The sequence below is a fragment of the Conger conger genome, chromosome 12 (genome assembly GCF_963514075.1).
Source record: "Conger conger chromosome 12, fConCon1.1, whole genome shotgun sequence".
In the NCBI taxonomy this organism is placed as follows: Eukaryota; Metazoa; Chordata; class Actinopteri; order Anguilliformes; family Congridae; genus Conger; species Conger conger.
Window position 1 is genome coordinate 41,980,878 of NC_083771.1, and position 15,252 is coordinate 41,996,129.

General features: G+C 40.9%; 1 protein-coding gene across 7 annotated transcripts; it reads left to right on the plus strand.

The window, feature by feature from the left end:
* Positions 1-3,592: 3,592 nt before the first annotated feature.
* On the plus strand, positions 3,593-14,928 carry LOC133105615 (kynurenine--oxoglutarate transaminase 1-like). 7 transcript variants are annotated; one of them, XM_061215819.1, is made up of 14 exons: positions 3,614-3,706; positions 3,972-4,038; positions 4,239-4,300; positions 5,084-5,189; positions 8,029-8,178; positions 8,265-8,351; positions 8,997-9,122; positions 9,205-9,325; positions 9,711-9,787; positions 10,389-10,478; positions 10,605-10,791; positions 11,880-11,956; positions 12,647-12,733; positions 12,850-14,928. In XM_061215819.1, exons 1-14 carry the CDS (start codon positions 3,636-3,638, stop codon positions 12,916-12,918), a joined length of 1,377 nt encoding a protein of 458 aa, XP_061071803.1. In that variant the 5' UTR covers positions 3,614-3,635; the 3' UTR covers positions 12,919-14,928. The 7 variants fall into 7 exon arrangements, with proteins under 7 accessions (XP_061071806.1, XP_061071805.1, XP_061071803.1 ...); XM_061215818.1 differs by having other exon boundaries at positions 3,616-3,706; positions 5,084-5,231; XM_061215821.1 differs by lacking the exon at positions 3,972-4,038 and having other exon boundaries at positions 3,607-3,706; positions 5,084-5,231.
* The last annotated feature ends 324 nt before the right edge of the window (positions 14,929-15,252 follow it).

Sequence of the window (15,252 nt, forward strand, 5' to 3'; positions counted from 1 at the left end):
GTTGTACATTTATCTTGTACCACATATTTTTCTTCTTACGGGCGTTCTTACTACCACCTCGATGGCGTGTGCGAGGGGTTAACAATGCATTCCTTCTTAACCCATCCCACGTCAATCTCTCATCAGGGGGGCCTAGGGCCGGGTCCTCATACACCCCCTTCAACCCCTCGCACTAAGCCAATCTTAGCCCGTAAGTGCCTCTCAATTAACTCACACAGCTTTCTCTTCAACAGCTCGTAGATATCTTGTGAGGCAAAATTCTAAGATCCTACCCTAAGGTCTAAAAGCTTATTCCTTATATATCTTTTTTGCATACAAAAGTGTACCTTGTTGATAAGAAATGTCCCCAATATTTCAAGCGGGAAGACATTTATCTCTTATGTAACTTGTTTTTTAATGACCATATTCATTATTTCTTTTCTCATACTGAAATTTCCCCAATACTTTATCTCATGTGCCCCTCCGGTTTGGGAATTTCCACCATCTTAATATACGAGTGGAAAAACACTAGCTTTTTTGTATTTTTTTAAGGAACCTATTCATCACTGGTGTCTGTTTCAATTTCATAGTCTCTCCTTGACTTCCTCCACACCTTGATCTCATGCAAGCCAGAAGTTAATGCCTGCCACCATCTCAATACACTCTTCAGGCGCCCCTTTTTGTGGCGCCTTAAGGGATCTACAAAGGACATCCAGCCAATAGCTGAGTGTAAATCATCCCCCAACTTCTTCTACAGTCAGTCCTTTGAATCTATCCGATAAATTATTTGTGCTATAATCAGGAAGGCCCTTGAAGCCTCTTTCGGTATTGACATCCCTTCCATTTTCCTTATCTCTCCTACATTTTTCCATCTCCTCATATTCTTTGATCTCCCAATTATCTTCATTATTTTTCTCATCCTGTTGCTTTAACCAGGTCTTGTGCTCCTCCCCTGTAGGAGCAAGCCCGCACGTGTCAACCAAGTATGTTATCACATCTACCGTCTCCTTGAATGCCAAACTCCCTGGGTCACCAATTTCCCGTTCAGCTTGTTCAGCATCTTCCATGGTCATGCTAGAACACATTCTACGCATGGCCTCAGTCAGGCCTTTAGCCTTGCTCTCTAAAACCCTGAATCTAAGTCCTCTGACTTCAGACTCCTCAGTATCCATATACGGTTGTACATTTATCTTGTACCACATATTTTTCTTCTTACGGGCGTTCTTACTACCACCTCGATGGCGTGTGCGAGGGGTTAACAATGCATTCCTTCTTAACCCATCCCACGTCAATCTCTCATCAGGGGGGCCTAGGGCCGGGTCCTCGACAGCAGTACGGCAGAATAATGGAAAACACTTATATGTGTATATTGCGTTCAGTAACTTGAACTAAATAATGAGGAAGTCGTTTAGTTCTTGAATTGGCACAATGACTGACAAGCTCAGTCCTTCACTGTGACTTCTTATTAATTATTTTTTTTTTCATTATAAAATAATTTCATGCCCAGTTGCCAATTGTGCGTGACCCCCTTCAGGGCTACCAGCCACAGTCAGCCCAACCCAGGGTTTATCTCTACAACACAGAGCAGTGCCTCATCCAAATGAACCACCCATGAGCCCCATGAACCAAGAATAAGGTTAAGAAACATGGAACAACAGTGTGTTTAGATTCATCAACATTTGGAGTGTCCATCAATGCCATCAATGTCCATCAGTGTCCATCAATGCCATTAATGTAATGTAATGTAATGTATTTCCCTCAGAAGTTGGATTCTGTTCTGGTATCATGTGCAGCCTGGTTTCAGGGGCAGCCTGTGGCCTAGTGGCTGAGGTACATGACTGGCACCTGGAAGGTTGGTGGTTCAAGCCCCAGTGTAGCCATGATAAGATCCGCCCAGCAGTTGGGTACTTAAGCAAGACCCTTAACCCTGCATTGGTCCAGGGGGATTAGTCTAATAAACTGTTAGACATTTTGGATAAACGCTTTGGCTAAATTGGAAATTATTATAATAATTTATTATTATCATGATTCTGGTCAAATTGGATTCTGGTCTCATTTCATGTTATGAGAGGGTGATGTTCATGTAACCAGCCAGATATGTATTTTGTTTGTTTGTTTGTTTGTTTTGGCAGGGTTTGGCCACAATACCAGTCTCTGCATTTTACAGTCTGGAACACTGCAAAGACTTAGAAAATTACATCAGGTTCTGCTTTGTCAAGGTAACCCTTCATGGGATTTATTCATGGGAGTATTAGACCTCATCTTCCACTAAGTTGTGTCTAAAGCTTCACTGCTGATATTTCACCCAACAGGAAGACTCCACAATAAATGCTGCTGAGGAAATCCTGAAGGAGTGGAGCAAGCAACAAAGAAAAAACAAACCTTCAGCAACCGAGCCACAATGCTTCATATCCAATGGCATTTAGGCAGTTCCCCATCTTGGATATCAGATTTGCCTTTTTAGTGCTAACTCTTTTTTTGTGTGTTGACTCTTATCTATTCTAATACTAATACCTGCATTCAATATTCAGACCCCTTGAAGGTAATAAATATTTTCTGGATAACATGCTACACATTTTCTGACGTAAACTCATCCTCTAACTGCAAGCCTGAAGCCACACGGCATCTAAGACTGGTTCCTTTCACATGCCGTTGTCCCTTCTGTACAGCAAATGCGGAATATGGCATGGAAGCGCTCACTCCAATCCCTTACTTTTCTCATTTTCTTGCACCGGGCTCCACCCATCGGGAGGTGAGGAAAAGATTAAAGAAAAATAAGTAAAGAGAAAACTAATCTGCCAAATGGAATGCTCTTGCTTCTAAGTGATTGGAATGAGTCCTCGGTCTCTCCTGTGTTTGTTGGTGGTTCCAACCACAACGGAAATCCCAGAATTTAACCAAGGGTTAATTTGTCTTAATTACATGCTTTTCGTCTGTTGAGGGATTATAACCCTCTTATGCTATTATGTCACAAACAGCTATGCATACGATGAATGATAAAGTCCCACGTTCACATGGTGCTATATTGCCTACAGTTATAAGAGGTTCAAAAATTGATTGGATCAAATTAAAAGCTGAAGTGAATCGATAAGCATTAATTAGCGAAAGTGTGGCTTCGCTAAAGCTTCCATTTGGTAGATAAACGAAAATGAATGCCGTAGCCCCTGAGCGATTGGAATGAACCCCGATCTCGGTCCCTGTGTTTGCTGGTGGTCCCAACCACAAAGGCAATTTAGTTAGTTAGTCACTTACAAGTGCATAGGTTCTAGCATAAGTCAAAGCATCACATCCAGAACTAGGAAAATATACATAGAATGCTGTTCTAAACATACTCGTCATCATAAGTGCAATTTTTAAAAAAATTTTGGGGGGGGTTAGACAAGGATAGGGATAACAGAAAGGAGGGGCGGGGGAAATCAGGAGGGAGGACTAAGGTAGAGTTTGAAAAGGTGGGTTTTGAGTCATGCGTCGAAATAGGGGGAGGGATTTTGCTGTCCTGACAGTGGTAGGCAAGTCATTCCACCACTGAGGAACCAGAACGGAAAACAGGTGTGAACATGCAGCTCGACCGTCAGGTGCACATAGAGAGGGAAGTTGGTACACCATCCTGAAAAGGATCCGCCCTTGTTGAGCACCCTTGATAATGTACTCTAGAAATGAACAAGGAACAAGGAAATCCCAACAGGAGAGTGGAGAAGCAAGCTAAACGTGGTGATCCGAATAAAGTGTAGGCAATCTATTCAGACAAAATAACTGGGAATGCTGTGAAATGGCTTTTATTTTAAATCCAAGAATGTAAATTAGCTAGGCTATATGGGTTAATGTTATAGTTTAGATGTTCTTAAGAGGGTACTAATTAACTAACTAAGTTAACTTGTGTAATTATGTAACTTTTGCAATTCAGAACATTTTAGACTGTCATGACATTTTAGACCGATGTAAATGTTATTTCCACGGCAATACTTGATTTAAGTCCTCCTTGGTATGTTCAGAATTACTGTAAATGTGGCTGTACAGTGTCGGACCAGAAATATAACAAGACCAGTAACCCCGAGAAAGGTAGGGGACACATAAATTGTACCCGTAGTACCCACTAACCCGCTGCATTATTCAAGTTATTCGTAGGACGAAGTATTAAAGTAGGCTGACTCGGACCAGTTTATAGTTTCTGTATTAATTTTACCTGTGGTGTGTGTGAGAATGCGTCTTGATAACTCAAACCTAAATAATCCACAAATTTAAATGCATTTATTTTACAGTTCATCATGTCACGTCGGCTACATGCTCGCAGGCTCGATTGTGCGGGCAATTACTCCATATGGTAAGGTAATTCTCTGCATGAGTCCCATTTCCCAAAGCACCGATTACAAATAGGCTAGTTCAACATCCAGGTGTTCTAATGGCAGTATGGCAGAATAATGGAAAACACTTAAAATCTGGACTGCCAAACTAACGTGCTACACTCAGAAATGACGTGGCCGTAGAGGTAGATTTTTGTTCTTCAAGGATCAAATTTCCCAAATGTAGGCTACCCTGAAAGTACAGTGATGTTTTGTCTGGGGACATATGAGCATGCCTTTCAAGCAAAAAGGATTCTATATTGCACAATTTCTATACCAGTAAGGTGCCATCCCAGCGACAAGCATTTAGGCTCTTGTTGTTCCTTTATTTCTATGGTGAAAAGACGTGCAGAACTATTTATAAATGCACAATCCATTCTAACCAAACACATAAAAGTGCATTTAGAAATAACTTTATCTACATTACATTACATTATTGGCATTTGGCAGATGCTCTTATACAGAGCGACGTACAGACTAAGCAGGAGACAATCCTCCCCTGGAGCAATGCAGGGTTAAGGGCCTTGCTCAAGGGCCCAACAGCTGTGCGGATATTATTGTGGCTACAGTTGGATTACAACCATCGACTTTGCATGTCCCAGTCATTTACCTTAACCACTACGCTACAGGCCGCCCCTACATTGTCCTATCTTTTACATTGGTTTGTTATTGACTGATAAACATTCAGAGATTTGGCAAAAAGCTCTTAAACTGACAACTCTAGTGTGATCATGTCCAACACAATCTTTTTGTTGCTTTGATAGGGTGGAATTAGCTCAGCTGGCTGCTGAATACAAAGCTGTAAACCTTGGTCGGGGCTTTCCTGATTTTTCCCCACCCAGCTTTATTCAGGAAGCCTTCTGTCAAGCTGTGAGCGGGGAATGTTCGCTTCATCAGTACACTCGTCCATTTGTAAGACTAGCAGGCCTGACGATTTCTGTTTTTGCAGCTGTTCTGTGATGTTTAAGTAGCTGTTCGTATGGATTTAATGTTATGTTACTGTGTTCTGTCTGTTAGTTTATCATTGTTTATTATCGTTATTCTTGTAATTTATTATTTTTCATATTCATGTCTGGTGTTCTGTTTATATTCATTAGTCTTTGCACTCGTCTTCCCCTGTGATGTCTGAGTCTGAATGTTTACGAGCCCAGTCACTCCACTGTCTGCGTGCCCCACTATTCGGGTGTTTACGGTAGTTCCGGGGTTCAATCTTCCTTCCAATCTTGCATTCCTTACTTCCTGCTTTCTCTCCATTTCACGTTTGTACACAACACCAATATACTAATCCCAACTAACATAGAATTTGTACAGTACTAACTAACTATTATACTAAATAACACAATAATATGTTTGTCAGACTAACAAACTAACATTCACTAGTTTTGGGTATTTGTAATTTAAATCACTTATCTAACTTACTAACGCATCTCCAGTTTCAATTCTGTTCTGTAACTCTGCCTCCCTATTCCATCACTGATTACTTGCTTGGTTTCAGCGAAGTATTCGCACCTGTCTCTTTGTATCTCTGCATCTCCTGATTCTCTGCAATTGTCTACTCCCTAGTCTGGAGCCGTTTGTATTACATGTGTGTCTTTGTGAATCCAGTCCGCGTTTTCATTTCCCCAACATTATTGTGCTATTTCCCTTTCGTGTGTCTCACCTGATGTTCAGTTGTTTGACCGCCCTCACTCCCATGCCCCGCCTAGTTTGTCTCATTCCCCTGTGTATTTATACCTGTCCTTTTCAGTTGCACCTGGCTAGTTCGTCTTGTCCTGTTTTTGAGTCCCGAGCCCTTTATTCCTTCCCTCTGTTCTAGCCCCCTTATTCCTGAGCCTTGTTTCCCTAGCCTTGTTTGTTTGCCCAAGCCTTGTTTGTTTGCCATTTCCCTGTTTCTTGTTGGATTTCCTGTGTTTGACCCCTGCCTACTTTTTGGACTCGTCTGTTGGATCAACCTCTGTACTTTTGCCTGTGGACTGACCCCCTGGTTTTTGATCTTTCGCCTGTTTGTGAGTGTGCTCTGCCTGCCCCTTCACCTGCTAGTAAACTTGCCATTTTCCACACCCCGGTGTCTGCTTCTGGTTCCTCTGTCCTCCCCAGTGTAACATTTAATTTATAATGTATGAATAGATACAGTTCAGTACAGGAAAGCAGTAGTAAATTAACACTTTTGCTGTTTATCTTCCAATGTGCTGTATACTCCCCTACTGAGGTAAAAGGCAGTAACTGCCAAGTGAGTTAGGCTATTGTCATGATACATGTGGATAAATATCACATTCTCTACTGTTGTGTTTTTGGTGAAACGAGGGGTCATGTTTACAGTAACTGCAAAAAGTAGCTGGGAAACTAAGGCACAGTAACTGAGGTTACCGTATTTTAGTTTCCCTGTGTTACGGACTGCAGCTACTGTGTTTTACTGTGTTGACCTTAGCTACTGTCACTAAATTGTCACTGTCAGTGAACCCAACCTGTCACTGAACACAACTTATCTTTACAAAGTATTATGTTCGAACTTGCCTGGAGGCTGCAAAAAGACATTGCCCAGACACAGCTACGAACTAATTTGATTGTTTCCATGTTATAAAATAAATAAAAATACCGAACGAGCGCACCGTTTAACACGCAATCTAACATTAGGTAGTTAGCATGCAATGCCAGTGGAGCTATTAGCTAGCGTCAACTAGCATTGTGATATAGACAACACTTTATCGACTCCCTTAAAACATTCATAAATAAGTAACTAACTAGCTAGCTAATGGTCATTGTTTTTATTCTGAAATTTCATCTTGAAAGGTTGTCGAATCAGCACACATCTTCACCCCAGCGTTTACTTCTCCCGCATAGTTTAATAATTAGCTAATTCTGTGCAAATACAGTGACTGTTACATAGGCTAGTAACATTACAATCACTAGCCTACTTCTTTCATGTTCCTGTATATTATTATTGAACACTGATTCATTTAATTGCTAATGTGGATTCGAAAACAGAATGTGTATATTGCGTTCAGTAACTTGAACTAAATAATGAGGAAGTCGTTTAGTTCTTGAATTGGCACAATGACTGACAAGCTCAGTCCTTCACTGTGACTTCTTATTAATTGACATGCTATATCTATAATTGATATGGGTTGCTTCCCCTTTAATCTGGGAACAAGACACACCCAATATATCACAGTAAGTTACTCAACTGGAAATGCACTGTAACTTAGATGTCTCCATATAAACCGGTATACTGCATATCAGCATTTCTGGTGAAAAACAGAAAAGCAGAAAATATGTATTTTACAGTGGTAATTACACTACTTACCCATTAAGAGAAGAAAGGAGAAGTAATACTGAATCAATACATACAATTAGTAGATACTTCCCTTTGCTTTAGTATTACCCCATAGTATATAAAAGATCATACTCAGGCAAAGTAAACTGCCGTTTAAAGGTCAAAGGTCATATCAGAGGTTATGGTTAATATTAAGAAAAAAAGAATATCACTATTAGTGTACAAACCACCCTATCACCAATGATCTGCCTATTATTCATTCGGCTGGACAAAAGAGAAACTTTGAAGTAATTTTTCTCAGTTTCACTCTGTGAGCAGTTACTGCCTTTTTGCCAATAGGGCAGTATTGGTGAATGATCGGGACATAAATATATCTCATTGTTTTGCATATTCCTGAAAATGATTAGGTGATGTTGCTAAAAACTATACCCACAGGGCCATCCACCCCTGGTGAAAATTCTTGCAAAGTTCTTTGGAAGGATTGTGGGCCAGGAGATTGACCCATTTGAGGACATCCTGGTCACTGTGGGTGCTTATCAAGCTCTGTTCTGCACATTTCAGGCATTGGTGGATGAGGGAGATGAGGTAATTGTGGTATTTTGTGTTGTCTTTGTCTTAACCTAATGTAAGAAGTGTACCCAGGGTAACCTTTGGTCTTTTTTCTTTTTGAGGTGATAATTATTGAACCGTTCTTTGTCTGCTACCAGCCAATGGTTAAAATGGCTGGTGGGAAAGCTGTCTACGTGCCTTTAAGACAGGTAAGCTTTTAAATAATGTCATATGCATTAGGGATGTAGGCCTACAGTATCTGCTATATGTATCTGCCCTCAGGGAGAGACCCAGAATAGCATAAACTGAACAACCTGCCTATATAGTCATTCTAAATTCTAAATTAATTTCAGACACTAATGATTATTGGTGGTGAATATCATAATATTAGTTTGATTAATAATATTAATATGATTATTAGGCGGCACGGATGGTGCAGTGGGTAGCACTGCCGCCTCACAGCAAGGAGGTCCTGGGTTCGAATCCTGGTCGGCCGGGGCCTCTCTGTGCGGAGTTTGCATGTTCTCCCCATGTCTGCGTGGGTTTCCTCCCACAGTCCAAAGACATGCAGGTTAGGCTGATTGGAGAGTCTAAATTGCCCGTAGGTATGAGAGTATGAGTGTGTGAGTGAATGGTGTGTGTGCCCTGCGATGGACCGGTGACCTGTCCAGGGTGTGTTCCTGCCTTTAGCCCAATATATGCTGAGATAGGCTCCAGCCCCCTGTTCAGGATAAGCAGGTTAGGATAATGAATGAATGAATATGATTATTAACCATTAACATGATTATTATTGTGATAATGAATGGTTATTGGTGGCTGTATCCATATCACTGTTGTTGTTGTTGTTGTTCCAGAACAAAGAGACAGGAAAGGCCGTGTCCAGTGCAGATTGGGTTTTATCTCCTAAGGAGCTGGCAAGTAAATTCACAGAACGCACAAAAGCCATTGTCCTGAACACTCCCAACAACCCCCTGGGAAAGGTGATGATCCTGCCTTTAGGATGTCTATGGCCATGTTCTGTTGCAGTGATTTCAGTGGCTTTTACTCCTACCCCTTACACAGGTGTACAAGCTGGAGGAGCTACAGATGATTGCTGACTTGTGTGTTAAACATGATGTGGTGTGCATCAGTGATGAGGTGTATGAGTGGCTCACCTACGATGGTGCAACGCATATGAAAATAGGTGAGAAACATTCAGCAGTAGGTAGTTGCTATAATGCCAGCTCAAACTCAATAAGAAGCAATCACATAAACCATACATATGTATTCAATAATTATGATGTGTTTTTTTTGAGAACAGAGGATTTGGAATAAATCTCACACTTAAGATCCCTAGTAATCGCTACTGTCTAAATAAAATAAAAAGTGTGGAAATATATTGGTGAGAATAGAATATGTATTCTGTAAGAAATGCAATAGGGTACAAAATGTGTATATTAAGAAAATGTGACATAAGTGAAGGCAAGAATGCCATCTTCTCAGGAATTCAGAAATTAAGTCATTTATTATATGTATTACTCTCCATTTTTATCTCTTTGAAAACATTCCCTTGTATAACTTCCATGCAGCCAGCCTTCCAGGAATGTGGGAAAGAACAGTTACCATTGGAAGTGCAGGGAAGAGTTTCAGTGCCACAGGATGGAAGGTGAACAGAGATTGGAATATTCCTCACCTCAGAAACATTGATATATACAACGCAATCAACACTTTATTAGGTAGACCTGTACACCAGCTTGTTAATACAAATATGTAATCAGCAATATTTCATGCATTTAGCAGCAACTAAACGAGGGAAAGCATGCAGACATGGTCAAAAGGTTCAGCTGCTTTTAAGTTGGAATGGGGAAGAACTGTGATTGAAGTAACTTTGTCCGTGGAGGGATTATTGGTGCCAGACACGGTGGTTTGAGTATCTCAGAAACTGCTGATCTTTTCACGCACAACAGTCTCTAGAATTTTCAGAGAATCGGGCGACAACAAAAAACATCCAGTGAGCAGCAGATCTGCAGGCAAAAACGTGTTGTTAATGAGAGAGGTGAGAGGAGAAGGGCCAGAGCTGACAGGAAGGTGATAGTAACGCAAATAACCACACATTACAACAGCGGTAAGCAGAAGAGCATCTCTGAACACACAACGCGTCAAACCTCTAAGTGGATAGGCTTCAGCAGCAAAAGAAAAAACGAATAAATACTTAATAAAGTGCTCAGTGAGTGTATAATTACACACACACATCACTTATGTTTCAGGTGGGCTGGGCAATGGGTTCTGGGCGCATTTTAAAGCACCTGAAAACCATCCATCTGAATACTGTCGACTGTTGTGCCACTGCAGCTCAGGTAAAAACAACACATGATTGAACACTTTGTTGACTGTTGTGTAAGAATGAAAAAAAAGAATTATCCCCAGTAATTTGATGTTACTCCTCTGGGAACATTCGCTCACTGTCATGTGATCCTTCTCAGGAGGCGGTTGCTCATGGATTCCAGAGGGAGTTTGAGTGTTTTGGGAAACCAGAGAGCTACTTTGTCCAGCTGCCTGAAAGGATTCATCACAAGCGTCAGAAACTGGCCCAGGGTCTGGTGGATGTGGGCCTACAGCCCATCATGCCAGAGGGAGGATACTTCATGATAGCTGACATTTCATCTCTGAGTGAGTACTTTCATCTAAGCCATTCCACATGCTGTGCGCTCCATCATTTTTGGGACTAGGACATTTCTTCTTTATTTGGCTCTGTACACACTTTTTGTTTTGTAGTGTTTTGTAATGAAACCATTCACATGTGGTTAAAGTGCAGATTTTCAGATTTTATTAAAGGGTATTTTTTATACAGTGTGTCTCATACCGTGACACACCCCTGGGGTGACAGAAGAGATGGTCACAGGGAGGTACCATGAATGTCGGTTTTCACCAGTGATTATTATGTAACAGAAGCTGGAGTGAGAGAGAGAGTGCATACACCACAAATGGAAAAGTAAACAAAAGTCTTCACTGGTCACCCTCACATGGACCAGGCTAAAATTCATTCATTCATTCATTCATTATCCTAACCCGCTTATCTTGAACAGGGTTGCAGGGGGGCTGGAGCCTGTCCCAGCATACATTGGGCAAAAGGCAGGAATACACCCTGGACAGGTCACCAGTCCATCGCAGGGCACACACACCATTCACTCACACACTCATACCTACGGGCAATTTAGACTCTCCAATCAGCCTAACCTGCATGTCTTTGGACTGTGGGAGGAAACCCACGCAGACACGGGGAGAACATGCAAACTCCGCACAGAGAGGCCCCGGCCGACCAGGATTCAAACCCAGGACCTCCTTGCTGTGAGGCGGCAGTGCTACCCACTGCACCATCCGTGCCACCCCAGGCTAAAATAACAAACTATAATAACATAGCTTTTCAGACTAAAATAGCTTTTCAGCTCATCGACACTCTCTCTCTGGCTCTCTCTCCTCTCATACAAGTTCCCGATCTCTTCTGCCTTTTGTAGAAAGAAGCACACCTTATAAGGCTTCTTGTGTAATTATCCTTTCAGGAGTCATTAGAATTATCTTATTTTGAAGCTGTTCTGTAAAAAATCCTTGGAAACACCTACATGCCTGGTTCAGATTGTGGATGACTCCTCTCATCATATGAATTTAAGAAAAGGTTGCATCTCCCTAGTTTCTGTTGGCTTTGCATGTTTTAGTGTTCTGTAGGCATCTTATTCAAGATGTATCTCTTTTTTTAACAGATGTGGACTTTCATGATTCAAGCACAAAAGATGAACCTCGTGATTGCAGATTTGCCAAGTGGCTCATCAAGAATAAGGTTTTTTTCATTATAAAAAAATTTCATGCCCAGTTGCCAATTGTGCATGACCCCCTTTAGGGCTACCAGCCACAGTCAGCCCAACCCAGGGTTTATCTCTACAACACAGAGCAGTGCCTCATCCAAATGAACCACCCATGAGCCCCATGAACCAAGAATAAGGTTAAGAAACATGGAACAACAGTGTGTTTAAATTCAATTTTGCATTTCGTCCTGATCAACAATTATAGTGTCCATCAGTGCCATCAATGTCCATCAGTGTCCATCAATGCCATTAATGTAATGTAATGTAATGTAATGTATTTCCCTCAGAAGTTGGATTATGTTCTGGTATCATGTGCAGCCTGGTCTCAGGGGCAGCCTGTGGCCTAGTGGTTGAGGTATATGACTGGCACCTGGAAGGTTGGTGGTTCAAGCCCCAGTGTAGCCATGATAAGATCCGCCCAGCAGTTGGGTACTTAAGCAAGACCCTTAACCCTGCATTGGTCCAGGGGGATTAGTCTAATAAACTGTTAGACATTTTGGATAAACGCTTTGGCTAAATTGGAAATTATTATAATAATTTATTATTATCATGATTCTGGTCAAATTGGATTCTGGTCTCATTTCATGTTATGAGAGGGTGATGTTCATGTAACCAGCCAGATATGTATTTTGTTTGTTTGTTTGTTTGTTTGTTTGTTTTGGCAGGGTTTGGCCACAATACCAGTCTCAGAATTTTACAGTCTGGAACACTGCAAAGACTTTGAAAATTACATCAGGTTCTGCTTTGTCAAGGTAACCCTTCATCGGATTTTCTTTTCTTTTTTTCTTTTTTTAAGTGGGAAAAGTATTAGACCTCATCTTCCACTAAGTTGTGTCTAAAGCTTCACTGCTGATATTTCACCCAACAGGAAGACTCCACAATAAATGCTGCTGAGGAAATCCTGAAGGAGTGGAGCAAGCAACAAAGAAAAAAGTAGAAACAAACCTTCAGCAACCGAGCCACAATGCTTCATATCCAATGGCTTTAGGCAGTTCCCCATCTTGGATATCAGATTTGCCTTTTTTTGTGTGTTGACTCTTATCTATTCTAATACTAATACCTGCATTCAATATTCAGACCCCTTGAAGGTAATAAATATTTTCTGGATAACAAATGATACACATTTTCTAATGTAAACTCATCCTCTAACTGCAAGCCTGAAGCCACACGGCATCTAAGACTGGTTCCTTTCACAGGCCGTTGTCCCTTCTGTACAGCAAATGCGGAATATGGCATGGACGCGCTCACTCCAATCCCTTACTTTTCTCATTTTCTTGCGCCGAGCTCCACCCATCGGGAGGTGAGGAAAAGATTAAAGAAAAATAAGTAAAGAGAAAACTAATTTGGCAAATGGTATGCTCTTGCTTCTAAGTGATTGGAATGAGTCCTCGGTCTCTGTCCTGTGTTTGGTGGTGGTTCCAACTACAACGGCAATCACAGAATTTAAACAAGGGTTAATTTGTGTTAATTACATGCTTTTCGTCTGTTGAGGGATTATAACCCTCTCATGATATTATGTCACAAACAGCTATGCATACGATGAATGATAAAGTTCACATTGCGCTATATTGCCTACAGTTATAAGTGTCATGAGGTCAGCAGTTCCTGCCTTCCCGGTGTCTGTGTTTTTGTTTCCCCTCCCTCTTGGGTTGTGTGTGGGTGTGTCTCCCTCTGTCTGTGTGTATGTGAACCTACACTACTGGGTGCAGGTGTGGCACATGCTGGCTTCAGGAGTCTCTGCCCCCATACACACCAGTCTTGGATTTCCTCATCAGCTCCAGCATAAGAGGGTTACTCAGAAGCTCCTTCCTCGCCAGATCGTCTGTGTACAAGCGATGAACTCTCCTGCTTCATACCAGCTAAGAAATATTTTGGCAGTAACTTCTACTCAGCTGTATCTGTTTTTACCCCCCAGCTTCCTTTTTTTTCCAGTCAGCCATAGCCTTATTTTGAGTTTGGACTTTAACTAGTGTTTTTTCTCGCTAGTGTAGGGAAAATTCACAGAGCAGGAGACCCCCCCCCCCAAAAAAGTACAAATCAAAATCAGACTCTGCCCTAATGAACAAGCTGGTTCCTTCAACGCTCTCGAAAATGTATGCTAAGAGTGTATCAATATATATGTATGCACAACATATAATCAATATATCATATGTATGCTGTTTTTATTAAATTGAATGAACCTAGAACCTTTTTATAACCAAGCTTATGAAAACGCAAGAAACCACAGTGTACACTGTCGAAAAGAGAGCAAAGACTGCAAGATTAAAGAATTACGTTTTGTCACTTAGAAGAAAGTAGTGATTAGATGTGTAGTAATATATATTCCATGATTTCTTTGATGATTAATGTATATCTTCTATGATGTCACTGCTGTTCAGTTTATCTATACTCTCTATGACTTACTTTTATTTTTCATTGATGTCTATCATATAATTTCTATGATTTTGATTTGACTGGTGCTCAGTACATCTGTATACTCTTTATGACTTTTTACTGATGAATATTGTTGTTAGAAATGCATAGGTGATCCACATGTAATCCAAAGTTAAGTGAAATGATTAATATGAGGTGGAAATCACCAAAACTGATCTATAGGTCGTAGAAAGTTCTGGAAAACACTATATAGTGAATAGCACCGTGTTTCATATGTTTTTCATGTTAAAGATTTAAGTTTATTAGAAGACACAGCCTATAGCACAAGATGTATGTAAAAAGATCTTTCTTTGTTTTGGGAATCAAGGGGAAAATTTGCCACAATGGTTTCAGGACTGAAAAGTAAATATCTGCAACATAGCCAAGTCATATGATGGTTTTTAAGAAAGCTATTGGTTGTACTGAGATAAGGATTGTGCCTAAAAAGAGTTTTGTCTATTATTCAAGGTTGGAAATCTGAGGATTTGAACTAGCTATTGTGCACGTGTGCTACAATGAAGTCATTTTCTGCAGACTTTGCTGTCGTGGGATCTTTTCACTTCCTGGACTTGTTTTACAACTGATTGGGGATTGGACCTTGAGAGGTTCTGTTTCCTAGCAACGACACTAGCTTGCTAATAGATTTCCGTTCTCCAGACTCCGCTCTCTTGAGCCCCTGAAGAGTTTATACCCGTGGATTTTGTGTACCTCTGGGCCCACTTTCATTAAAGACTGTTCCCAACTTTTACCAGTTTCCGAGTGTGTATTCAGAGTTGCCTTTTTTGGTCCGCCATTTTTGTTACCTGATAATAATAAGAGGTAAAAAAAATTGATCTGATCAAATTAAAAGCTGAAGTGA